We start from the raw sequence: 27,711 nt of genomic DNA on the forward strand, positions 1-27,711 counted from the left end.
TCTGGACAGAAACCCTGAACGACTGCGCTTCTGTTGCAGTAGCCCAATCTGGAGATTGTCAGCCCACTGGGTGGTCTAGGGACACTTCCAAAGGCTCCAACTTGCTTGAGTACCAGAAGACACTGGGACCAGTTGTTCCCACTGGTCGAGAGTAACTGCTGCCACCAGTTTGTCCTTAGGCACACCTTAGTTAACCAAAAAATCCCTTTAAGTGCATTCTAGGGTCATACAAAAGAAACCCCATTGTACTGCATTGGGCAATGATAAACAGCTACTAGAAAAAGTAATGGTCAAGGGAGACAGTTTCCCCAGTACCGTCAGCCTGAAGGAGTAGTCAGTTTCCCCATAACGTGAGCAAAAGCCCAGTTGGTAGAAGCTGAAGGCTTCACTACACTGTAAAAAGTCAGGTCAGTGTAAAAAACAAAAGCAACATGTGTGGGTCCATGGAATATGGAGGGAAAGTTGCTAAAAGAGAAAACGTTCATAATATGTTAATAAATAACAAACTATAGGAGTTCTCAGTGTGTCTCATTGTAGCCCTACGCCACTCTCAACTTCCAGAGTATAAGCCTTAATGCTCTGCTACCTCACCTTGATGAGTTTGGCAAGACTTCAGTGTTTTCTCCCTGTTCACTAGAATAGGGTGACATCCCAGAATCCACCCCACGGTTGATTATGAAACACTATCTTAACAGTAACATGGCAGTGACACCACACAGCCATAAAATAAAGAAACACCCAAAGGTATGCCACCCACCAAAGAAATACACAGCTAGTTGAGTGTGGGATCCTGCTCGAGGAAGAGACTACAGGGAACCTTTGCAACACACTGAGCTGGGAGTTGTAGGAACTCCCAGAAAGTACCAAAACATACAGTTTCATCCCCTATAATAAGTCATTACATTGTGAATAACTATAGGGAAAAAGAAAAACAAAAAAAGGTTGAACCAGTTGGGAAACAAAAGTCAAGGGGAAAATCACACAGGGTCACATTTAGGATTTTCAATGTCACAAATCTCACAGATGTGAAAGAAAAAAGTCTGCTACCTCTAAAGAAGCCAAGAACTATGGCAGTAGATACTAAATAAATGCAAGATAATAGACAATGACATAAGATCTAACACTCTCGTGTCCAGTCTTAGCATGAATAATCAGATTTGTTTTTTGTTCCTGAACTGCAGAGAGGTAACCAGTGAAGCTCTTTCAGACAGTCTGTGCTTTTGAGCCAGGCAGTGAGTGGAACAAGCGAGAAGGGATTTAGACATGTGCCTGTGCTGCTGAGTTTTGCAGATTGCAACAAATCCGAGGACGTCGTCCCTTCTCCTCTAGGCGGCGACCTTTCTCAGGGCACCAGGGCGGTGCATCCATAGTACAATAATTCCACTTGGGGCCGTACACACCGCGAGGATCACCTGCGAGTGTACGCCCCTTAGGGGACTAGGTACAATCATCTTCAAGAGACAGTATAATCCTGATGAGTCCTTCAACCCCCTTTTCAGGAAATTAATTCCCCTCTTATCTGCCCTGATAGGACTGATGTTTGATTGTGAAACCACATACTAAACAGAGAGGATGCCCTATGTGCTGAAAAATTCAATAAATGTTTTTCAGAAAGCGCATGCTGAGGACCAGAGAGTGTTCCTATTAAAAATATTTTATTCTGTTATAATTGTTCAAAAATTATGTATTTTATGAAAATGTAAGACAAATCATTTCCAATCAACATATATTTGTGAACAAAAGTTTGTGCAAATAGGAGAAATGTCTACACAAAAATGCGCTATGTGTATATCACTAACACACTATTCTACCATTCATCTTCACAATCAAATCTAGTTTGTATAGAGACATTCTTAATAACCTTTACAGTAGTAATATTCCTACTTTGACAGTCCACCATTATGTATCTGATTGTGAAACCACTCCAGCTAGTTTGTTCAGGCAGATTAAAGAGTTAACCAGTATCGACATTAACTTGTTGCATCTGAAACTAGGAAGAGTACTGTGAGAATGAAGATCACTTGGGTGAACCGAAGTGAGCAGTCTAGTCCTTTAGCAAATCTGATTGGTTAAGAACAGCTCCCATTCCCAACACAGGAGTTAAACAGCTGAGAGCCAGAGGAGAATCCCTCCGAGTAGCGGTGACTGGGGAAGCAATGCTGTCAGCTGGAGAGCAGTGCACAGAGACCCGAGACACAGACAAGACACTGTTTGCCAGGGAAGGAGAGAGAACCAATGTACCTGGAAGTCGGCTACTCTGAAGCCCACTTACTGAATAGACGCAGGGGTGTCTTGCCATGTCCACACTAATGCCGAGGCGAGAAGGAACCAGGAAAAGGATGTGGGACGCTGCAGAGTAACATCCGAACCGGGAGCAAGTTCAACGGTTACCTGAGCCTTGAGACCGAATCAAGCTGCCCATAAGACGCGAACTGAAAACAAAAGTATGCAGACAAGAGGTCCAGGGGGGGAAGCCTGGTGAAGAACCGAAAAGACCGAACGAGGGTCAGAAAGTATTATGGACTAATACACTAAAAGGAATACAGCAAAGCAACAGGGTAGATACCCCAGTCCTTAATAAATGCATGACAAGTGAATACATAAGTGAAAACTTGGCTTGACAGGAGAGTGAACCAGGTTATCACTGAACAATTGCGATTCTGGGACCCGTGTGAAAGCAAGATTGGAAACAAGGAACACTACTGTCAGGACAGTTTGTCTCAAGTCCAACTAAGGGCTTAGCAAAATCATTCACCTGAGACAGTACAAAACTCCACTCCAAGTATAAGGCTGTACCACCTGAGTATATAGCAGCGCAGACAGAGCACCCAGGCTCATTTTAGGAGGGAGAGAGGGATGAAGGAAGGTACACAAAACGTGTAGTATACAAAAAGGTTAAACAGAAACACTGACAACCAGAAGTATTATAAAAACAAATAATATACATGCAACTCAATCCTACTTGCCACCACTCTTTCCCAAATTTCTCCATTCGCCCAAGCCCACCTTATGCAATCTTATCACATTGTTGAACCTTTCGGCCACACAATTGGCTTGGGGATGATATATAGACATACATTTATTCTCAACTCATTTTCCAGCAAATACTGACATTTCCTTAGACTTTAATTGGACACCATTGTCAGTGATTACCACACACTGGTTTCCTTCACGCTTCAACAGCTGCTAAATGAACAATTACATCCTTGGTTATACTAGTCGGAATCTTCACATCTACCCACACAGAGTATATCTACCAAAACTATACAATACATCTGAACACCCTTGTTCCAAATGGTTCCCACAATGTCTATTCCTATTATCTCACATGGCATTGAGATCCAAGTCATGGGACCCTCCCTGGTCACCAAACTTTTTTCACTCAACGTACACGGTACAAAGTTCCTCACAGGCCGCTCAACCTCTAAATCACATCCTGGCCAAAAGTATTCTGCACACACCACTTGTTTGCTTTTGTTAATACCTTGACACACTAGCAATTCCGAGAATCCTTTTTCACACTCCACTTGGAGGAATGATACAATCGCCCCCCATAATATTATCATAAACATGTAATTCTTCTCTCACCATCCACAGTCCTAAATCAGAACCCATCATACATTCCTTTGTAATCATCCGATTCGCCTTAACTGTATTCTTCACATCGTTGAGAATCGCGTCCTGTGCCAGTCATCCCATTCTTTCTTCCTAATCATCTTTTGCTCAACCAACAGTACACAATCACATTCACTGTCATCCTCCTCATCGTCTTCCTCCATTATGAGATGTGATAAACAATCTGCAGTCATATTTTTCTTCCCCGGAACATATTTCACTTCAAAGTGATATTCTTGGAGTGCTACAACCAATCTTATTATCCTCGATGATACTCCATCCAGCTCTTTATTCTACAACTTATCTCTTAGACGCTTCTTATCCGTCCATATAGTGAACCCCAAAGACATTTTCTGAACTTTGAGACAGTCCATTTTGGCCAACAGTTCCTTTTCAATTGTCGAATAATTGAGTTCAGCACCTTTCAGTAATCATGAAGCAAAGGCAATGATGTGGTCTTCACTCCCTTCCATTTGTGTGAAGACAACTCCCAATCCTGTATTGCTTGCATCAGTGGAAAGTAAAGTTTTCCTTCCGATTTAAACATTTTGTTGAGTCTTACATTTCACTAGTCATCCAACAGTCACTCATGCATTCCTATTCCAGAACTCACTCAACATATACATTCCATGCATCCACCCATCACATGCCACACACCCACACGTCATAAGCATACAACAGTTTATTAGAAATACAAGTTAGGTCAAGATAAATCTTGGGGGAGGAGGGGTACGTACTTGGTCATAGGATCATAAACATATTATAAGAACACCACAATGCTTGAAGGTTCACAAACCTTGTTCAGAAAACTAACATTATTTCAAGGCAAGTCAGACCTTATCAAACACATTTAGTATAGGACACACCAATTCATGGGGAGTAAAATCATAAGTTGCTTTCTAATTACTTTCAGTAATACAAGGGTAGTAGACCCTAGCAGTTGTGCAGTGACACTCAGTTAAGGAAGCACTTAGAAAACCAACATGTAAGTGTACTTTTCTGAATAGTGGAACACTCATTCAAGGAACAGTAGACATCTAGAACCACATTCAGGATAACACACAGTTATACCAGGTAAGAGCCTTTGGTGTAATATACAATTACAGTTGCTTTTCAGATCAGTGGAACACAGACTAAGGTAAGCAAGACATTTTTACACCAATTTAGGATTGCGCCAGGCGGACCAAGGTCAGCTACACCTACAGAAAACTTTTGAAGAATGGCACAAAGCTATTCCAGGCAGGAAGTATGCGCCAGCAAGAAAATATGACCTTTGGAGCATGTGAGGATCATTTGAGTTTCAAAACCACCCATTTGGCCAGTGTTTGATGTGGGCAATTTGATGCCCGTACCCAACTTATATCAGAGACCAATTCACTTACCCCTCAAACACTTGAGTGCTGTTGGCTGTATAGCCCCTCAAGAATGTCCCAGTATTTTGTAGTGTACTGACAAAACATGTTGGGTTGATTACAGAACCACAGTTATGGACCAATGTAGATTTACACTAAGACCTGTGTGTGGGTTGTATTCTAAAATTTGAATATACATGTTTTCTAACTGTACAATGTATGTTGTCATCCGTATGTGGCGTTACATTTTGTGGAAAACGATCGACTAATCCACGATGTGGACAGATGGGACGAGAATAGTTACCATTCTTGTTACTGTTGATTGCTCCGCTTTACTGTTTTGCTAACAATGATGACTAGCAAATGGAAAGCCAATATATGTCCCGAGGAAACCAGGAAGTGAAGAGATACCGCTGAAACCGGTTGACAATAGGTTCAGGTGTGATGACCCGAACCCTGTGTACTAGAAGACACGGTCTAGACATAACAGCATCTTTTTAAGTAAACAGCTCAATAGGAAACAGATGTTTTTGGTTTTTAAGAAACTCCTTGAACTTTGTGATCAAGGACCTACGTGTCAGACTCAAGGCGATGAGAATAAAGTAAGTTATCGACCTTGAGTAACTATGCAACTTTTTAGTTGACAGAAAAGCAGTGAGCAAGGACAGGGAAAGGTCCTCTGATTGTCTGTCCCCTTGATAGTCGCCACCAACAGCAATACTCTAGGGGAAGCACATATCCTGAAGAGAGGTAAGACTAAACAATATAGGGAGATTTAGCTAATTATAGGGATTTAGACTGCAGGTGTAATCTTTTTTAATAAATCGATTGTCCATATTGTGTTAAAAATCGTCAGGCGAAGACAGGATAGGAAAGCCTCAACCTCCAAGTAGTCTATATACATTTTGTGCAATACCAGTTTTAAAACATGAATTTTATAATAACATTGTACTTCTAACTTTGATACAAACTTTGTTGATGATTAAATAGGGGAGAGGGTCAGAGTCACTATCATGCAGTGTTTGAATTTGTTGTTTCTCTTCTTTTTATAAATGAACTGTATCGTTACCCAGCCAGTAGAGAAAGGGTTTTTCCTGATCTAGCAAAATCTGGGTTCGCTACCCTGTTCATACTTTAAACACCAAGGTCAGCTACACCTACAGAACACTTGCATGTACCTGCACTAGGAGAAATGCTGTCAGGCCTAGTACGCTAGTTATTTGTAAGATCATTCAGAAACCTCAAGGCCTAAGAACGACTACTCTATCCCCTTGCTCCCTCCCTACCTTGAAGCATTTCACGTGTGTATAAACGCTGTACAAATCAAAAATTACTTTTTAAGAAAGGCATAAAGCTATTCTAGGCAGGTAAAACCTAATGCAATATACTATTACAGTTGCTTTTCAGGTCAGTGGAACACAGAGTAAAGTAAGCAATAACGTTCTAACTTATTTTAGGATGGCACAAGGCAGACCCCAGGTTAGTAAAAACAAACAGTAACGTATTAAGAATTGCACACAGCCATTTAAGGTAAGTAAAACCCATATACTTTTTAAGGGAGCTACCAGCAACTTCAAGGTAGTGCAAGGAAGGCATGGTATAAACAGTAAGACAGACACAAGTGACCACAGTTCAAGAGTGTTTGTTGAACTTTCACAATGGTGTGATAAACGTCTATCTAAATCTACAAATGGGAGTAGGCTACGACCATCAAAAAATAATAATGCTTTCCTATGGGGTCTTGTCAAAATAAAAGGGCCTATATCAAAAGAAATGTATTGCCAATTCTTACCGCTGATTTACAAATAGTGTGGGGGTAATTCACAAAATGATATTGTAACAGCCAAACTGCATCAGAGGCCATGCGAACACCAAATACCCGGAAACAACGGAGGGGCCCGCGGGAAGCAATGAGGTGGACACTGGAGAAGCAGATCTCGAACCTGAACGTACGGGCCGAAAGGAGGAGGAGGACACTGAAGGAAGTAGTCATTTGGGGGCAGACCTGGGTGCCATCCGCGAATTGTATTGCCTGAATGCAGATCGTGGAAAGCCTAACGCACGGCCGGTAGCGGGGTTGAGAAGTGGCGTGGGTCCTACAGGCGAGGAACGTGGAAACCACGACACAGGCGATCAGACGGAGCAAGGGTCTGCCGGCGTGGCCCGCGTGTACCGCACCATGAACGACCAACGGGGGAGGTTGTTGGGCCAAGACGCCACAAACGGGGAACGGAGCAAAGAAGCAAAAGAACTGTATAACCTCACACTCGTAAAACAGACAAACGAGCCCAAAAAGAAGTCTATTAGTAGGACTTTATCCTTACCAAAGCTGGGGACCTCTGACTGTATAAAACCCATTCTTCACCTCGTGGCACATGGCGGGGAGACATGGCGACTGGGAGCACAGAAGGAAGGGGGTGGGGCTTGGGAAGGTTTTTATATCCTCGGACAGAAGGAGAGACCCGATTGGGTCAAGAGTGGCCAGCCCCTATATAAAACAAATAGAGACGAAGGACTGATGGGGAGTTCTCTTTCTTCTTTCAGAAACGGTTTGGAAGCGAGGAGACCACAAGTCCATACCAGTGGGCTTACGAAGATTAAACCAAGATTTCTGCCTTACACCTGCAGAAAACCCATCAAAGCCATCTCGGCTGGAAAGAAAACTGATACTTGATTTAATTTTTTTTTTTATTTCTTAAAAAGTCAGACTGACCTTTGATCAAATTATCTGCCTTGTCCGAGTGGTCTGTCACAGAATTGTTAAGAAGTTTGGGCCGTTGCCTTCCCCACGTATTCAGCATGGAGAAAGGTGGTTCACTCGAGCAAAGCACAGTCTGGTGTCTTCAACACGAGGATACATTTCCAGCAACAGGGCCTTCTGTGCCCAAGTCTTGTGCGTCAAAGGGCCAGATGTACAAAAAACAAGATTCACAGTTCTTTCCATCTTACAAGTATTCAACTCGGGTGCTTCACCGTGGATCCTCCCCTCAGCCGGGCTTAGATCCCTGTTATTTTACATTTGTTACCGTGGATCCCACACTTCCAGGCTCAGATCCCACTCTTTACAAAGTTCAAAGAATATTCATTTTCTCAGCTGACTCTCAGTTCACCCCGGATCCCCCTAAACCGGGCACATATCCTTCTCCTTTTCAATTAGTCTCCCTCAGCCGGGCTCTGACCAAATGTAGTTCACCTTGGTTTATCAAAGACTTTCAAATTTGCACGGGATTTAGCTTGACACGTTGCAGGAACACTTCGATGCAGACATCCGTTTTACAATACAGTTGCCATTCAGTTGGATACCCAACAGAGATCTTCGAATGAGCACCCACGTGGCTCCGGACCACTCTGTATGCAGCATTTCACTTGGCCTCCCAAAGTTCATTCAATCCTTTGGTTTCTAATTAGCGTTGCTCATCACATGCATTTCAAACACTGCCCTTTTTGGATTTTTTCATATAATGTTGCCGCTTGCAGCGTTGGTTCAAACACAAGCTGGTTTGGTATCAGTCTCTCAGACTCACCGGCTGGGCTGTCTTTACTGGGGCTGCTTTGTTGTAGCAGCCAAGGACAGTACCACAGCGGCAATCACTGCTCCCAGTCTTCGTAATCGACTCAGGAGTGCCTTGGGTACCTTTGATGCAGAGTGTATGTTTGTTCAGCTTTAGGTCCCGGTCTTAGGCTTCTTACTTTACAAGGTTCGCAAAAGTAACTGTCTTTACAGGTCAAGGGAACCCCCCCACCTACCTTGAAATCTTCTCTGGTCCCCGGGTCTTTCTCCTTGTACTAAAAAGCCATCTTGGAAACTGCTGTTTCCTCGTGTTTTTCCTCGCCAAGAGTGTGCTTTCGTGCTCCGCCTTTTATCCGTGTGCGGAAGTGTGATGAAGTCAGGTGTATGCAATGATCAGTAATTGCCTGACCATGGTATTGGAAAATGTCAGGTATACGGCTCTGGTGTTAGTCTGTTGTCACTCACGGTGAACTGGCCGTGAGAAAGTGTTTGTGTAGGGAAAAGGGGGAGAAGAGGGGGATTGAGTACCTAGGTATCCTACCTGTTAGGATGGGGAAAAGGTCTCATAAAGGAAGGGGGATACTGCATCTCACCCTTCGGAGCCCCACTTCCACTCCCCAAAGACCCTTCATCCAGGTGTTCCTCCGCACTGGTCCACCCCCAGGGACTGGATCCAAAAGCGAAGGCCGTGTCCTGGCCACCTGGATGGCAGATCCCCTGGGATTAGTGGGTGAGACAACTTCAGGTTTCTCACAGTAGGTATAAACCTAAGACTGTTTTAGAATCTGTATAAAACAGACCAGAGAAAGCAAAACCCAATGTTACACTTTATGAATGACGCAATGTTATTCTAGGTAGGTGAAACCCAAGGCAGACCTAGTTTAGACAGGCTATACTGCAGGTCATGGGAAACAAAACCCAGATGGTGAACTTGCACACTAATATTCTGCGAGAAGTACTTAAGGTAAGCCAACAGCATTACATTTGGGCAAGAGCCATAACCAATTCACAAGGGAGTAAAATAACCTTACATATACTTTGTAGAATGGCAGAACACATTCAATTTAAGTAAGAACCTTTGTAACTGTTACTGTTACCAACCAACTCTTTCACAAGTAAGTACACTTTTAATCACTTGTTATATTTTTCAAGGCAGAATACTTTTCTTATCCAGTCTTTCTCCTATTGCATGAGTTCTCTCAGAGGTGGAAGAGGGACCCTAGTGGTCTAGGTGGCAGCTGTAGGCTGGGAGAGATCGGGTTCAGTTGCAGAAAAAGTCAGAATCCTACAAGAGTTTCTGTGTGGCAGGTAGCGGCTCTGTGGTTTTGCCGTCCTTTTCAGGAGCCAGAAGAAGAATGAATATCGCCGATTGGATTTGTGTCACTAATATGGTCCAGCACTCTGGTGAGGAGACTTCAAGAACTAAAATCACACCTCTGGAGGTCCAGCAGTACGCCACCAAAGTTTAAGCTCGAATCGGAAGACTGTGCAACGCACACTGGCTCGAGGTCCCAGGGAATTGCATCCCGCAAGGTCACAGCACAATGTTGGATGGCTCAAATGCAGGTCTTCTTGAGGCTAGTGGATTGCACCATGCTGTGGGTTGGGGTAGTAGTTTTCGGAGTCCCCAGGTCACATGGAAGGAAGGAAGGGTAACAGCCAGCTCCGGTTACACTTCAGCCAATCAAACAGACGTGCAACAGTGAAACTCTAGGGGTTGGCAGTCCTTTCAGGACAGCCAGCCTAGCCTCCCAGTTTGAACTGGATTCTCGCAGTCAGGCTGCAGAGTTTTGACCTCCTCCCTCGCTTCCTGCCGTCAGACGCTCTGGAGCCTGGGCGGGTTTGACCGAGCTCTCCCACCGAAGATAAAAATGACACAAAGTAATTACCTGGCCCGAAAGAGCAAGAAGGGACAATTGCGAAAATTAAAAAATTAAAAAGACAGGGGCCAATTTGGTAAAATGGGCACCAATGGGTGCCTTTACCATAGCCACAAACTATTTATGGTAAGCTTGTCACTAACAGAACGTATCGTGCTAGTGAGAAAGGGGATCCTTTCCATCTCCCCAGCACTCCCCATAAGGTGGGTTGTGCTGGTTTCACCTAAAAAAAAGTAGAAAGGATACATGTATCCTTTACACCCTTGGGAACTTTAATTCTCACACGATTTGCCATAGAAAGTAAAAGGTGAGCCCCACAGGGCAACCCTGTAACAATAAGATATGCATTACTCACTGTAAAAGTAAGTCTGATGGTAGTATCTGCTTAGATTCACATGCTATGCATATGGTCTGACATCCAGTGGTAACCGCGGCGTATTGCATCTCGTCTTTCGAGACTCGAAAGGGAACGTCGACGTGGGCGTGCCTGTAACACTATCCTTACGTGACGTGTAGTGTACCCAAGATCCCTCACGCGTCAAGGTCCCTCCGATTGTATTTTTTCTGCCTAGAGGGAGCCTTAGGACTATCGTGAGTGAGCACAGAAAAGAGAGAAAGTGGTAAGAAGTCTATGTTCCTTCCATCCGAGCGGGGAGGAAGGGTGGGTGCATCTGAATCTAAGCAGATACAACTATCAGAAATGCTTTTACGGTAAGTAATGCACATCTTCAGTTGTTTGTTAATCTGCTTAGAATCACATTCTGTGCATAGGCTAGCGAGCAGTACCCGGAGTTGGAGGTGGGTTGTGAGAAGGAACAGTAGTGAAAAAATGTCTTAGTACTGCCTGTCCCACCTGAGAATCAGACCTAGAATGAGTGTCTAGGAAATAGTGTTTTGTAAAGGTCTGTACAAAACTCCAGGTTGCCGCTTTGAAAATTGACTCAAGGGGAACATTTGCAATTAATGCTATGGACGCCCCAGGGCCTCGAGTAGAATGTGCTCTAGGCATGACTCTTAGCAAGACTGTAGCAGAGTGCGATACATTTGACAATACATCTAGAGATTGTGGATTTGGAGACTGCGTCTCCTCTTCCTGCTGCCACCAAAACGAAAAATGATTAGTCTTTCTTAGTGGTCGAGTTCTTTCCATGTAGAACATGGCAGCTCTGCATACATCAAACGTGTGCAGGGTTTTTTCTCCCAGACTTGAAGGATTTTGAAAGAACGTTGGTAGTTCTAACGATTGGTTCACATGGAACTTGGAAATGAATTTAGGCGCAAACCTAGGGTGGGTGTGCAGAACCACTTTATCTTTCTGAACTGTTACAAAGGGATCTAGGATTGAAAGCGCTGGTAGTTCACTTACTCTCCTAATGGAGATAATCGCTATTAAAAAAAGCAGTCTTATAGGTGAGATTTTTAAGACTTCCTTTGTGCATGGGCTCGAAAGGAGCCCCCATAAGCCTAGTCAACACCACGTTTAGGACCCATCCGGGAGCCGGGTTAGAAATGGAAGGGTGAATTCTATTCACTTCCTTCATGAAAGCTTTAATAACTTATCTTCCACCATGACGACCAGGCCCGAGTCAAGTAAATGAGTTAGGTATAAAATAATGTGTGGCAGAGCAGTTAAGGGGGTTAATGCTCTTTGAGTTGCACCAGATGACAAACCGTTTCCATTTACTGGAATAGCAATACCTCGTGTTCAGTTTTCTTGCCTCCCTGAGAATGTCCATACATCTCTGAGGGAGTTGCAGGTGCCCAAACTCTAGGACCTCAGGAGCCAGGCCACTAAATTCAATGTCTGAGGGCATGGGTGAAGCGTCTCCCCTCTGTCTTGCGACATGTTGTACGGGCAAGTCAGTTTGACTGGAGGGGTTAGGGACATCTCCATCAGATGAGCGAACCAGGGTTGGCGGGCCCACATGGGGGACACCAGTATCATTGTGACTGGTTCCTGGTGCATCTTGTGTGCGATCTTGTTGAGAAGGTGTCGGGGGGGGGGGGAGGGGAATGTAGACAAATTTCACTGACCATGTTATCCAGAGTCCGTTCCCCTTTGAGCGGTTCTGGGGGTACCTGGAGGCATAATCATGGCATGGTTGCGAACAAATCGATCTCTGGGAAGCCCCATTCTGCAAAAACGTTGGGGACGACGTCTCCGTGTAATCGCCATTCGTACTCCATGGGCAACGGAAAATCTCTGCTGAGTATGTCTGCCAGAAGATTGAGTTCCCCTGAAACTTGTTGTGATAAAAAGGAACATGTTGCGTTTGATAATCCACTTCCAAATGTTCTGGGACAGTTTGTACAACCCTGGAGAATGAGTGCCCCCTTGTTTGTTCAAATATTACATGGCCGTGGTGCTGTCTGTGAGGATCAGGATAGTCATCCCCTGTAGTTGTGTCGGGAAAACTTTTAGTACATTGAACACCGCCAACAGTTGCAACAGGTTTATGTGGTTGGATGCTGCCTGACGACCAAACTTGTGCGCTGTTTGTTGAAGCAGGTGAGCTCCCCACCCTGTAAGAGATGCATCTGTGGTTAGAGTGGCTTCCACTGCGGGGATGGTGAAGGATTTCCCCTTCAAGAGGTTCCCCCTTGACCACCACTGCAGCGAGAGAACGAGGGCCGGCGAGACAACCATTAGATCATCCTACTGTCCGCTAACCTGACACCACTGGCTGTTGAGCCACTTGTATTGGGCGCAGGCGCGCGTGAGGAACCAAGTAGATACACAACGCCATCATTCCAACAGTCGCATAGCTTTGCGTACCGTCACCTCTCGACTGGCTACATACGAAGGGATTTGAATCAACATGTTTTGAACCCTCTCGTTGGAGGAGAAGACGAGGCTGTCCTTTGTTCGAATTAGAGCCCCTATGAACTGTTTGACCTGACTGGGTTCTAAGCTGGACTGCTTTTCGTTGGTAGAGAATCCCAGACTGAATTATAGATCCATCTTCTTTTGGGTATTTGACAGACATGTTTTGTAAGAGGCCCCTCTTATGAGCCAGTCGTCGAGTTAAGGATAGACCAGGATGGATAGCCTGCGCAGATGTGCTGTTGCCACCGCTAGTACCGTTGTAAATACCCTTGGTGCAGATGCTATGCCTAAGGGTAGTACCTTGAACTGATAATGCTTGTCTTGTATCAGAAATCTGAGGTATTTTCTGTGCGCTGGCAACATTGAAATATGAAAGCATGCAACTTTCATGTCCAGTGTTGCCATGTAATCCCCCATTGTGATAGCAGTGGAATTACTTCCTGCAGAGTGACCATGCAGAACATTTGTAGCTTTACAAATTTGTTCTCTGGGTGCAGATCTAAAACAGAGAGCATGGTTAGATCCTTTTTGGGTACAAGGAAGTACACTGAATAAATACCTTCTTTTACCTGTGACATAGGTAAGATTTCTATGGCTCCTTTCTCTTGTAGTGTCTCAACTTCCCGAAGAAGTATGCGAAGATGGTCTGGTGTCAGTCGTCTTGCTCGTGGAGGTCTGAATGTTGGGGACCGGTTGAACTCTATACAGTACCCGTGGGCCACAGTCTTTAGCACCCACTGGTCTGTAGTTATCCCCTCCCATGCCTGAAGGAACAATGTTAGCCGGCCCCCGACCGGGGAGTCATGGGAGGGGACCCGAATCTTCGGGTCATTTTGAACCTGAGGCTGGGGAGCCTCTAGGGGTAGAGTTCCGGCCCCTTCCTTTTACCACGACACTGACCCCTTTGGCGATACGGGGTGGTGTATCCGCTATTTCCCTGTGGAGAGTTCCAATTGTTTCCTGAGGAATATTGTTGAGGGAAGCGTTGGCTACGAAAAAGTCATTTGGAACCAGATCCTCGTCTTGTAGAGGGTCTTTGTGCAATTTGATCCAGTGTTTTCAGGGTGTCCTGCTCCTTTTTTGCTGTCTCGAGGGTCTCATCGACCGCCTTCCCAAACAGGTTGGAATCTTCCATGGATTTATTCATCAGTGACGCTTGCGTCACTGGCTTGAATCCAGAGTTCTGTAGCTACGCATATCTCTTCAGGATTGTGCCCTGAGAGCCAGGGATCGGACAGCCATTTCGGCAGAATCCAAAGTGTTCTTAAGTATGCTTTAGTTCACTTGTCTGCCCTCAGTGACAGTGGTGAGGAGACGAGTACGTAGACTGTTCGGGAACCTCCTGTATGCCTTCCTGTAGTAAGACCAACTGGGCATCGGCATAGCTGGCCAACAAGGTTGTGTTGTTGGCAATACGTGTTGAAAACGCTGCTGCGACCGTGATCCTCTTTCCCAAGGGTGTAGTCGTTTACCTTCCTTATCAGGGGTTGGCCTGGACGGTTGACAAAGGGACCTCTGCCCACTTTCGTGTAGTAGTCACCACCATCTGGGGTGGAGTGACCTCTGATATAAAGAGGGTCTGAGGGAGAAGGACAAAAGAGATTTTCTATTCGTGGGTTGACACCTCTTGTGAGAGCAGGTGTTGATAAGGAGGGCGCCAGACATTTCTTAATTGAATTAAGGAGGGGAATAGCCTAGCTAGCCGGCGGCTTCTCCTTGAGAATGTCCTCAACGAAGTCTGCTTCTGGGACAGTTTCTTCTGTGGCAATCTTAAAGTGATCAGCTGCTTTACGCAACATCACGTTGAAAGTCAACTGATCATCCACTGGCGAGGATAGTTGTCTAGTGGGGGTGGACTGGGGAGAATCCAGAGACAGGGCATCAGGATCTTGATGATCTGGAGATTGCCATGGTTGAGGGTCACCCACATCCGAGTTCTCCTCCCAGCCCTCATGGGATCATGCATGTCTTCAGGGTTGATGAAATCCTCATCCTGAGCGTCTGCAGGAATGTCTTCTTAAGGTAAGTCATAGTAGTTTATATCCTCTTCTAAAGAGGGGTCAAAAAGCCTTGGAAATTTTGCATTGGGGTCCACAGGGCTCTCATCTCTTGGCCTCCTTGGTGTGGGTTGTTCTGAATGGGAAACAAACCTGTCCAGCCTTTCCATGCAGTTCTCAAATTTCTCTCTAGTCCAAACCGAAGACCTAGAATGGTCTAGAGGTGGAAAAGGGTCCTGAATACGCTCATCCGTCGAAACACATCGAGATTTTAGTCTCAACGTCGAAGACAAACCACCTTCACCCTCAGAGAACTCATCCCGAGGACCGACAGAGGTGTAACGTCTGTGCCTCTCTTTCGACCTATGGGTGGGTTCTGGTACCTCCCTTAAGCCATCTTTGGACCTTGGTGGATCCTTGGCCTTTTCCGTAGGCCTCGGAGTATCCTTTGACTGCAGTTTCTGAGAATCGGCGGAAACAATCATAGCTAAGCTTTCGCCAACGTCCTCCGCAGTGGGGGGCCGTGTAGCTTCAGCCTGCGATTGTGAGGGCACCCTTTTCGGCAGAGCAGGGGCCTTGTCTTCAATGGCAGCCTTTTTTCGGCAGTGCCGTTTTCAGCAGAACCGGAATCCTATCGTCGCCGGACGCCTTCTTGCGATACGTCTCGACGGAACCTGGTACATAAGGAATAGCACCCTTTGTTTTCGATGGCCCGGTCGCTAGGCGCATATGCGGCTACGGGAAGGGCTGCCAATCCTGACGAAGTTCTGGTGTACCCGTTGGCGCTGAAGTCTGCTCCGACCTGGCTGAAGATTGACTTGGGGTTGTGTGTTTTGTGCGGAGTACATGTTAGTCTTTGTCGCCAGGGTGTGCATTCCCCATAGCAGTGCCTAAGCTGTGCCTAGCGGGGCTGGGGACAGACGATGCAGAACGAGAGCGTTCCGTCGAAAGGTCAAAAACCTCTGGTTCGGAGGTCTGATCGTCACTCCCGCCATCACATTCGGTGGCTGCGGCAGCAAATTCGGCCTTAGACATATCGTAGGCCGCCCACCATTTGACTCTACACTCCTTTAATGTTTTAGGACGGAAGAGCTTACACGCTGCGCATCATCCTTCCTTGTGATCGAGTGGCAAGCACCAGTTACACTGTCTGTGCTTATCTTTCAAAGGGAATTTGCTGTTACAGATAGGGTAAAACCTAAATGGAGTCCTCTCCATAATCTAGGATGGGTAGAGTGACGAAGACCAAAAGGGAAAGAGGAAGAAAGGGAAAGGCATTCTCAGTTTGTATAGAAATGCCCACCCCGACCCCACTCTCTCTACTGTCTAGGCCGGCGGAAGGCCCGGCCACGTGGTTGGCAGCGCCAACTGGATCACCGTCCATCGAATTCTGAAGGTCTTCAGTGGAGTTCTGGAACAGCCATCGAAATAAGGGACGGATAGCATGATCTGATTATTTTATACAACTATTCAACCGGAGGTTGAGGGGACAATAATCAATGTCTATGACGAGCTCTGCATCAAGGCGACCAGTATGCTGGGCGGAAAAAAACAATCTGAGGGACCTCGGCGCGTGAGGGATCTTGGGTACACTACACGTCACGTATGGATAGTGTCACAGGCATGCCCATGTCGACGTCCCCTTTCGATTCTCGGAAGACAATATGCAATACTCTGCGGTTACCACTGGATGTCGGACCATATGCACAGCATGTGATTTTAAGCAGATTAACAAACATCAGAAAAGGTTATATACTAAAAGTTGTCGAAGACGATAACATTAAAAGGACACCAAATGCCACCGATAAAAAGAGTAAAAGGATCAGTGAGTGTGGAAAAAGGTTCCCACTCACTGAGGTATAGGGACAAATCTACTAGTCCAGCAAAACCTTCTGGGGTTCTCACAAGTGAGGTAGATTTAGCTCTAAAGTTAAAATCTTACCCAACAACTACATTTGGCAGAAGAGTAAAACAAATGAACCAAAGGTTCCACTGCGAGTCTGGGACCCGCACCCAAAGGAGAGACCAAGGATAAAGGGTCTGGGACTCTAATCAGAAATAACAGGGGATGGAGCCCTATATCAGAAACAAAGACAATATATCAGATAACTGAGTCTTGGCAGAAGAGTATACCAAAAGGGGTTTAAAACCCTGGGACTGAGGAACATGCTGTACTTTTGGGGAATCCTTTCTGCTTTGTTTGCAAAGAGATTGGAATGACATTTTACCTTTTTAAGTCTAGGGGAAAAGAGCAACCCCCTAATATTGGAACATGTTTTTCTTGAACATTGTTTCTAATCTTTTGGAAGCCCGACTGCTGAGAACATATGAAACACTGTTTACTTCAGAGCAACATCAACCTTGCGCCATTTTGTCAGTTTGTAGTGTGAGAGAGATAGGTTTTGGGGACATGAGGGGACAGCCTTTTCTTGTTTTTGGACCTACTGACTGTTTTCACTAGTTTCTTTCAGGTAGGGAAACCTCTGAGACAGAGGGTTAGAGAGGCCTTTTCCCAATCTTTCTTGATCAATAAAAGTCTATACCCAAAAACATGCCACCCTTGTGTCTGAATCCTCACAATAGTACAGAGTAAACGGACAAGGCAATATGACGCCTGAAGACCATACCTTCGTAACTCTTGAAGGACTCAAAGAGTTCCACAAGAGACTGTGTGCCCAATTGCTCGTGGTACTTGGAAGCTACTTGTACACACAGCTGCAGGTTCTGGCGAATGTTGGCAGAAAGCATGGCACGCAGGCACTCCACAGAATCCTCCACGGAAAGAGAGCCAAAGAAGTTCACGAGCCACTGCGCAGAGCAATGAAAGAATACATTAGTAAGGAATCAACATGACAGCAAATATTACAGTCCTATCCCTGAATAAAGCAAGTACGCTGATAAGGATTATGTGCAATGCCTTTTTATTTTTCTAAATTGAATTATTGGGCTGAACAATAACACTTTCGAACAGGTGTGCACAATAACTACGTTAAAGCACACTACAGGAATTACAGGATTTCTAATTCCGGTTAGCCTGCATGGGAATAGGCGTCCAGTAAAAATGAATAAAGAAATGGCTTTACCTCTGGATTCAGCAGGTGTGTGTGGACAACGGCACGTTTGATATCGTAAAGGTCAGTGTAATGTTCCAACGCCCGCTGCAGCAGGCCAGCCTTCTCACACAGCTGGGCAATGTGGGCCCGGTCATAATGTGTAAACATCTGGTTCCCAAGTATAGCATCTGCCACCTTCAAAAGAACATGACAAAGTGACACTTGCATGCTCTGCAGGTACAATTCAGCAGCATTATTAATCTTTGAATGTCTTCATTGTGATTCTTTGAGCAGTATATAAGCAAGCCTGGTTAACAAAAACACTTTACCATGATTTGTTGGTTTGGTTTTGAAATGTTCATACACTGAGTAGACAAGCACACACAAGAGGCATCCCGATCATTTACACATAGTGAAAACTTCTTTTATGCATCTCTTGATTCCCATGACCTCCAGACGTTAGCACTTTTAGGGCAAAATTCAATTTCTGGGTGTTTTGCTGTCCCATCCTTTAGGACCCATGACTTTTTGCCTTTTCCCCCTTTGGATTCTAGGTTGTCCAAAATATGTTTGTGGTCAGCAGGGCTTCTTCTGAAGCCCCACAGCTATTATAACCGTTTTTTAGTTACAGTGATTAGGTGGTGCTGAAAGTGCTTCAAGTAAGCCTAAACAATTATCATGGGAAGTGAAGACAGGGGAGCGAGAGAGGAGGCGGCCTGTGGCCGATGGTTAGTTACCCACTCACTGACTGCCCATGGCGATGCTAGTCCATATTGCCATGGTACGACGTAATTTCATCGCTGGATGTTTTTTCACTGGTTTTTTTGCAGCTGATTTTATTGGGGGAAAAAATAATCATCAAATTTTTGTGAGGGTGGGTTAATAAATTATATAAATTGTCTGTGGGTGTATGGCTATACAAAAATAAAGGGGATGAGGGTTTGGAGTGGTAAACCCCCCCCCAAAAAATAAAATTCCATGATTTAAAAAAAAAAAAAGGAATCCGCAGTAAAAAAAACCCTGCGATGAAACTGCAGGCGATGAAATCACATGGAACCATTGCCATTACTGCTTACTCTCTGCCTCTCCCTAGCCAAAACACATTCCCTGAGCTTACCTCTGTGTTCTGAGTAGTCTTCTGAAAGGTAATTGCTCGAATTGCAGCTATAAACCAGCGGCCTATGTAATAAAACTGCCTTACCCAAGTGTGCCTTCAGCTACTTGATTTATAAGTAGTACGTGTGTCCATGTACTGAACTCCTGTAACAAACAATGCACAAAGCTAACCGTTTCAGCTGTTGTAGAGGCATTGGGCAGGCACTTCCATAATATGTTTTTAACACAAATAAACAGACGAAGGAGTAAAGAGTTCTCACACAAGGCGACAACCTCATTTGTACTGCAAGAACACAAGCTGTCCCTTACAAGAAGCACTCTCTAGTTGGCCAGTGTTGTACCACCTATGTAATGGGGATAACGAGAGATACTGTCCCTCCTCTGCATTTGCTACAATCAAATAATCGTATACAATTTAAAAATCCACAAAAGCGACAGTGGCTTGAGGTGATTCAGATTCATTCTTGTCTGAATTGCTTTCAGAAAAAGCGTGCAACCCCAGGGAATTTCCTTATTTCTTTATTCACCAACTGGGTGACTGGCTTTTTAGAAGGTCGGTCGTCATCCTAGGATACTAAAAGATCCCACAGGAGTTTGTGGGATACCCTAAAACACAACTCCCTCTAGGAGAGTGTGTATATCTTGAAGACGTGCCCAAAGTTAATTTGGCGAGTATCGTCATGATCATGATTGACCTCATGATCTATTTCGTCGACTGGTTTCAATTACCAAGGGGTAGTGGAGTCATCTTCAGGACCACTTTATTCTTGGATTGGCATCACTGCAGGCAATATCCGCGGATTGGGGGGACACCTCTGTCCCGACCAGGGAAACACAAAGGGAAAACCACGCGTCATTCCCACTTGCATACTGTATTTACCATGGTACTACTAGCGAAGTGCAGCCATGTTCTTTGTAAACCAGCAACCTAATTGCTTGTTCTCAAAACATACTAAATGCCATAGTTACAGCAAGGCTAGTGAAAGGGGGGGGTGGGAAGGTGTGAGGGAGGAGGTCGGAGAGTATTCCTACTGCCCTTCAGTACATGCATCCAGTCCATTGTATTGAAGAGGGTACAGTAACATCCCAGTTCACCTGTGAATCCTGTGTCATGCATTTTGAAAAGGTGACTTTCCAATCCACTTCATCCAAAGGATGGTGTACTTGCATCCCAAATAGCCAGCAGGTCATGTATCAAATATTGTGGCAAGGCAACTTTCTAATTACACCTCCCTCTCCCTGCTGATACTGGCTTATCAGGGGTTGGAGAAAGTGGTGTATGGAAAGCACGAACAAAATGTGCTATTCTGAGCGGGCGGGATGTGCCGTTCTGAAAGGAAACAGCAGATGTGTATTACCCTTACTATATCAGGTCCACAATCGTTTACAGTCTGCTCCCTGCATCTTGGTGAGTAGTCGAGTGACCCAGGTAGTAAAACTTACTGTGGATCCCGTTCCGCACTGCTTGCATCTATCCTCGGAGTTACTGCACTGTCTGACGTTGCTAATCAGTACGGTGCAGGCTGTAACGCTTCCGCGTTGTTCTGTCGGGAGGGAGCATGGTTCCTCGCAGTGCCCATCTGGTACTGCAATCTCCATAGTGGCCATTTTGGAGAAGTGTACCTGCCCTATATTTATATAGTGTCTTCAGCCTTATTTTTGCAGTTGTTAGTCAGTCTACCTATGGTCATCTCTTAGGCCGGTGCTCAAGTGTGTCTTAATCCCTGAACATCATATTCTAGAATTCCAACGGTGCTCCTAGTCACCGGATTGTACGCGCCCCATTGTTTAACATGGTGGATCGTTTGGTATATCATGCAATACTAATTGGGCAAAATAACCCACTGTTTCTTCATATTGTCCTGTCCTCCACGATAATAAAGTGGAAGTTCACGCAACAAATGGAATGACATGTCCAATTCAGATAGGTCACATAGTCGTGACTGATTTGGCCATCCATTCCCATTTGGATTTTATATACGAATAACATTCTTGCTGTCACTCAACCGATCTACTGCCTTCTCAAATTGAGTGCTTATATATGAAGGGCAGTATCTATGATGTAGCTTTGATCTACAGCCTGGTAATATGATGATCGTCTAATGGTTCGTCATAGACATCCTATGCACACAGAGTCAGGGTCCTGTGGGGGGCTGTGTATTTCTAAACAGTCTCCTGGACAGTGTCACCCTTTGGTCCTCATGTGGCTGAAGTATTAACTGTCATACAGCTGGCGTTGTGTCTTTAGCTCTACATGTCTTGAGATGCTCATGGGCTTGTGAACAATCCTTGCAGAGCGACCTAGTCACCGGGGTAGTACTGCCAAGTCGTGCCAATGTATTGCTTCATTAAGTCCATGATTACATGTGTCCAGCCGGAATATCCAGTGCAGTTCTCTCTGGAGCACCTCCTGCATGCATGCTGAGTGCCCTGTCGGGGGCCTACTGGTCCATAGTGTAGGTCTGGTATGGTCCCTCACCTCGTCATGTTCAGGTAGTGTTTTTACTAACTTGTCCCTTAAATTTTGCCTCCGTTTGAGGGTAAAAGTGGGCACTGGAAGAGGAGGATTGCCTGTGTTCAAGAGGGGCTTGTTTTTAATCTCCTTTTTGATCTTGTTAAACAGTGGGGAATAGCTAAAGAGAGCTGTAATGTTTTCCCTCGCTGAAGGTTTAGGATTTTGCCGGAGTGTAATCTCTCTCGTAATATTCCAGGCCTGTTAGTACGTAGTGTTCACTATGCGTGTCGGGTAACCACGATTCACCAAGTGTGTTTTCAGTGTCTTGGTCTGTGTGACAATCTGTGGTACATCTGCATAATCACTGGTACCTCAGAAACTGGCTAAATGGCAGGTTATCTCTGAGTACTTGTGGGTGGTAGCTGGAATAGCTTAACAGCGCATTCCGATCTGTCTGCTTCTTATATACTTTAAAGGACAGGCGTCTCACATGTAAAGATCTGTAAGTCAAGGAAGTATATCTCCTCTTTATCAGGATATAAAGTAAATTTTAGATGAGGGTTGCAGTTGTTTAGCCACTGGTGGAAAGCTTGAAAACCTACCATTGTACCTTTAAAAATCATGAAGATGTCATCTATATATCTCCTCCAAACATTTATCTGGTGTAAAAACGGGTTGGCGGACGGATAGATATGCTCTCTTTCAAAGTCTACATAAAGGTTGGCCAGACTGGGTGCAAAGGTAGCCCCCCAAACGCTGTTCCGGAGACCTGTTGGTAAAAGGTGTTGCACAAGAAATAGTTCTTAGTTAAGGCTATTTCCGCCAACTGGGTTATAAACACTGGAGGTACATTAGATAGTTCGACGCCAGATTCTCGTAAACCTTTTAACATTGTAAGGGTCTCCTGTTGTGGGATCTTGGTATAGAGGGACTTGTGAAAGGTAGGCCATACTTGTACCCCTTAAAGGAGAGTTCCGGGACTTTTTTTTTATTGTCCCTACGGGTCGGCCATGTGTTTGTAAGCATAAATCGGTAGATCGTAGGAAACTTTCCTATGGACCTTACCCGACTTTTCGCCCCTTATCGCACTCGAAATCAGCCTCCATTTTGTGATAATCCTATCATTCCGCCGCATCGACCTGGCTCACCTGCCTTTGCGGCACTAAATCAAATCCCCCGCCCCTGAAACAGACTTTATCAAAACATTCATATTCCCCGCCTCTATCCGTGACGTGACTGTGCTGCGTAGGCAAACGCGCCCAGGCGTCTTCTACGCGACTCCACACAGACCCCGGAAATCAACACAGATCAGCTCACAATACAGCGCACCACAATTCGGAATATGAAACTGTACTTTGAAATCAAACCGCAAGATTGTAAATGTGGTAAAGTACATTTATTTGACATCAAATGTTTAGAGAATATTCAGCGATTTGCATTTTTATTTGCTCATGTTCCAAAAAGTTCGTATTGAGGAACGCGATGGTCCTTTGCTGTACACAGGGTCTTAGAGCATCTCACAATACAGCACCACAATTCGGAATGTGAAACCGTGGTTTAAAAGCAAACGGCAAGATTGTACATTTGGCAAAGTACGTTTATTGGACATCAAATGTTTAGAGAATATTCAGCGATTTGCATTTTTCTTTGCTCTCGATCCAAATTAGTTCGTCTTGAGGGAAGCGATGTTCGTGTGCAGTACACAGGGTGTTGGTTTACGATAAAAATAAGCTCTTCTGTCGCACTGATAATCGCATGGCTGTTCCAACAACGAGGCGCTAGGCCACCACAATGGTAGGTATGTTGCATCTAACCGTTAGTACCGCGTAAGGGCATACTTGTACTTGGCGATCGTCCCATAAAATGGTCAGGGTGGTAACGTTGTTCACGCGGAGAAGCAACTGGCGGCTGTAGAAGCCGTCCGCCGGTGTCTGGTACTCGTGACACAGACAGTAGTGAATGATGTACCTAAAAACATAAAAAATGAAATTAGTCTCACCATCAGATCCTTATTAAAATTATTCATTTCATAGCGAGGACAGCGCTACTGGGTGTACACAAGTGTTTAAAGGCGTGGCGAGGCATGGAGGGGGGGGGGAGTGCAGGTGGAGAGTGGAAGGGCCCAGGACTGAGGTCGCAGACAGTGGACCAGTTGTAGCAGGGGAGAGGGAGAGAGAAAGCAGAAGCAAAGAGGAAGGTTTTGAGGTGCTTCAGTAAAAGCAGATGTTTCTCCTCAAGATAGTGCGCGGTAGAAAACAATATGCCACATAGAACGAACAAGTACAACTGAACCCGTCTTTAAAGCCACTGTATAGTAATGAAATTGCGGTATAAACTCATCAAAAGTTACTTACATTATATTTGCATTTTCCATTGTGTCTCTGTGTAGGGCAGACCCGAAACACCACTCCTTCTTTGCCGACGTTACTTCTTCTAATGAACGTGGCTCATCGTTTCGTTTCTGAAATTTTATTCATTATCTTTTCTTAGTCTTTCAGGATGGTCCCGGCCTGTCAAGGTCAAATCACAATAGAACCTTATATTGGGTCGTGGGCCGTTCCGCCACCCGAGCAAAACATCAAAGCAGCTGACCTTCACTTTGAGCGAGCACACATTTCTAGTTAGCTGCAGTTAGTTTTAGGGACATCTTGTCTGCGTGCCTTTTTTTTTATTGTCCCTATGGGTCGGCCATGTTTTTGCAATACGGAAACATTCTATAATTTTTGTAAAAATGATTTATATTACTGTTTGGTTTAATTGCAATGGGCCTGCAACATGAGGAGACTCGAGAGAACAGACAATCAAATTACAATCATTTAAACCGTGATGTGTATTTCTCAATGAGCTCTGCTTTAGGTGGACATGGAACAGAGGCAATGTTGGGTGGCAATGCAGTTGTCCCCTGCATAGGTTCGTTCACCACTCCATGTATGTGCCTATCGAGGACATCTACGATAAGTCTCTCAATAAACTCATATTGCATATCCTCAAACACTGGTTTGATCACCCATTGTTTACTTCTTTTAGTGAAGGCCTTATTGTAGCGAAGCGTCCCTAAAGTTCCGGTCGTCCTACTTTGTTGACGGCCAACATTATGGTTATGTGCCAAGACCGCTAAAAGAGTCCGATTTATCATGCCTTCCATGCCAAAATGCAATCTTTTGGGCCTGTACTTGAGGCACATATTGTGGAACACCTCCAAATCTCCTGTGTGGCAGAATTCCGTGAGTCCCCTCAAAGCTTTTGTTATAGTTTTATCAAATACAATCTTTTCAATGGCTTTGTGAGTGGGTGATGAAGGAATCAACCACTTCTTCTTCCGTGCCTCCTCTGTGGACAAATGGCCATGTTCACATTTGTGGAAATGCTCATTTGTCGACCATCGATGTACGTTGCTACAGTGCAACATTACTGACCGCCATTTTTCCAGTAGAATTTCCAACGACCCTTCACATGTTTTTGAGCTCCACCAAAGATGGTTGCTGATTGACTTGGACCACTGTGAAATACCTTGCAATTCTTTTTTTTTACCTGCAGCAGACAATTTTTTATTGATTGATTTTGCAAGATGCCAAACGTCAAATTGGTGATTTATATTTTTGTACTGTTCTCTCATTGTCTTGGCAATTGAAACGTGTCTGTCCGTGGCTATCAGGTCGATCACCATTCCCCGCGATTGTAGTTCTTGCAATGATGCTACAAAGCCAACTTTCTCCATGGCCACTGAGGATGTACTTTGTGACACCTGCACGACCACCGAACTCACAATTTTCTTACTTTCCATGTCCTGAAAGTGGTAGGTGCAGTACTTGGCTGAAAATCCTGGGCTGTCGCACTGTCCATCACCGGCTAGCCTGAAGCGTTTGCCCGCGAATGTACTTTCCATTGACATTTTTTCCATTCTCCAAGCTTCGCTGATGGCTGGAAATAGATAATCGGTTTGGTATTTGTAGAACTGACTTTTCGCAATGAAATGGATTCCCACAAACTGAAAGAAATACTGTAACTTTTTAAAACTTGAACCACTAAAAAGTGCGGCCGCTGCACAAAGTAGATTGCCTGCTGGCAGTTGCCCCAGCATGGGTTGTGCAGACCATGCGAACGGATGATATTGTGTACAGGTGGCATGTATTTTAAGGTTAGTGCCTCGAATTGCACGAGTCACATTAATCAATGGCTCCCCACATACTTCCCCACCAACCGAATGCCCACATTTCATCATCATAATAATATCCATCAAACAGCTATCGAATACAATGAATTTGGCCTCTTTCCTTATACTTTCACTCTGCATCCCAGCTGGTTCGGCCTGTAACGTTGAGGACATGTCACTCGCATGAAAGGTACAATCTCTGATATCGTCTTCCGCTATGCTGAGTGATATTGATGGTGTTTCATTGTCGTCCACGTCATTCTCTTCCATTGCAACATCTGTTCCTTGTCCGGAGATGGGAGAAAAAAACAATGTCTTCAACTTTCGCGCGCTCTTATTTTTTGCGGGTGTGGATTCTGTGAATTGATCTCCGACTGCATCCAAACTACCAGGAGGACATTCACTATCAATGGCTGGTGGTGGTATAGCTCCGTTGTCAATCACTTCATATTCTTCCCATTGGCACGATGCATCTCCAGTCTCAAGTCCCTGCCAAAAGGTTTGACAAGCAACATCTCTCGTTCGCTTCACTGTCTGTGTAGATTTAGTTCTTACACCCACTCGCAACTAGAGGACAGATTAGAAAAGGGATGTTCAGTTTAAACACAACTTACAGTATTGAACTATTGACAGTGAAAGACAACATAATATAGTGAACAGGACACTAACCTTCTTTTGCTTTCTTTTCTTTGAAACTTTCTTGCCTCGAACTTCAACATCTGGACGCTGTTGCTCCGACTCGTGTGTGCATGTCTCCACTTCCTCTCGCGCTGCAACGACTATATTTTCATGATAAGCACATCCATCACTCACTGAGGCTCCATCGACTCCCTGAAACATAGAACTTTCATTAGTATGTATAATAATATTGAAAACACAAAATGTACTTGGGGACCAATACCCATACGTACATCTCAATAGCAAAACACGAATGAACGCATTGTGTAGAACATTCAAACGACAATAGTTCACGCATTGTTGATCTAGTTAGATTGAACTGTCAAGATCCATACCTCGGGCTCCGCATAGACTTCCATTGATGATATTATTGAAGATGACGCTTCAGCAACTCCCTGAAACACAGTAATTGCATTAGTATGCTTTTCTATTTTGTTAAAAAGAACATAAACTTTGAGCAGGCGTCAACGGCTCATCTAAATAGACCTGCACAAATGATCAGTTGTCTAAAATAAATAATGGATATGTAAATATGATTCGATTTGCTCGATCGTTGGAAGTGTCACCACCCAGAGATCTGCATCAACTACTAGGGGTGATGTTCTTGTAGAAGAAGCTCCGTCATCTCCCTGAAACATAGTACTTGCGTTAATAAAGAAGGAAGTATAGCGGATGTAATCACGTCATATGATTTCGCTTGATCGAACTGTCAGTATCCATACCTCGAAATGCATAAGAACATCAAGGGACGATGTAACTGCGGTGCACACTTCTGCAAGCTGTTGCGCCGACCCGTAACTGCATGCTCCCCCTTCTACTTGGACTAATGCTCCATCGACTCCCTGAAACATAGGACTTTCATTAGTAATGAACACAATATTGAAAAAAGAAGACAAATAGGAGGGCGACGACAGAAGGACATATCAATGGCTAAAAACGAAAGAAACGTACCTCGAGCATCTGAGTGACATCTACGGTTGTCGTCAATGCGTTGGACTCCTCAGCATCTCCCTGAAAGACAGTACTTGCATTATTTTGGATAACAATAATTATAACTGAAAACAAAGACTAGAG

The 27,711-nt window shown here is 44.7% G+C and overlaps 1 protein-coding gene across 2 annotated transcripts in view; it reads right to left on the bottom strand.

The window, feature by feature from the left end:
* The window catches only part of CLTCL1 (clathrin heavy chain like 1), an 804,099-nt gene that overhangs the window by 368,694 nt on the left and 407,694 nt on the right, over window positions 1–27,711 (bottom strand). For both annotated transcript variants that reach the window (XM_069619951.1, XM_069619950.1), the window contains exons 12-13: window positions 18,266–18,430; window positions 17,810–17,990 (exon numbers count right to left, since the gene is read on the bottom strand). In XM_069619951.1, the coding sequence (XP_069476052.1) occupies window positions 17,810–17,990; window positions 18,266–18,430 (346 nt within the window). The remainder of the gene's footprint in view (window positions 1–17,809; window positions 17,991–18,265; window positions 18,431–27,711) is intronic.

Source organism: Ambystoma mexicanum, chromosome 10, assembly GCF_040938575.1.
Source record: "Ambystoma mexicanum isolate Mex_15411 chromosome 10, UKY_AmexF1_1, whole genome shotgun sequence".
Lineage (NCBI taxonomy): Eukaryota > Metazoa > Chordata > Amphibia > Caudata > Ambystomatidae > Ambystoma > Ambystoma mexicanum.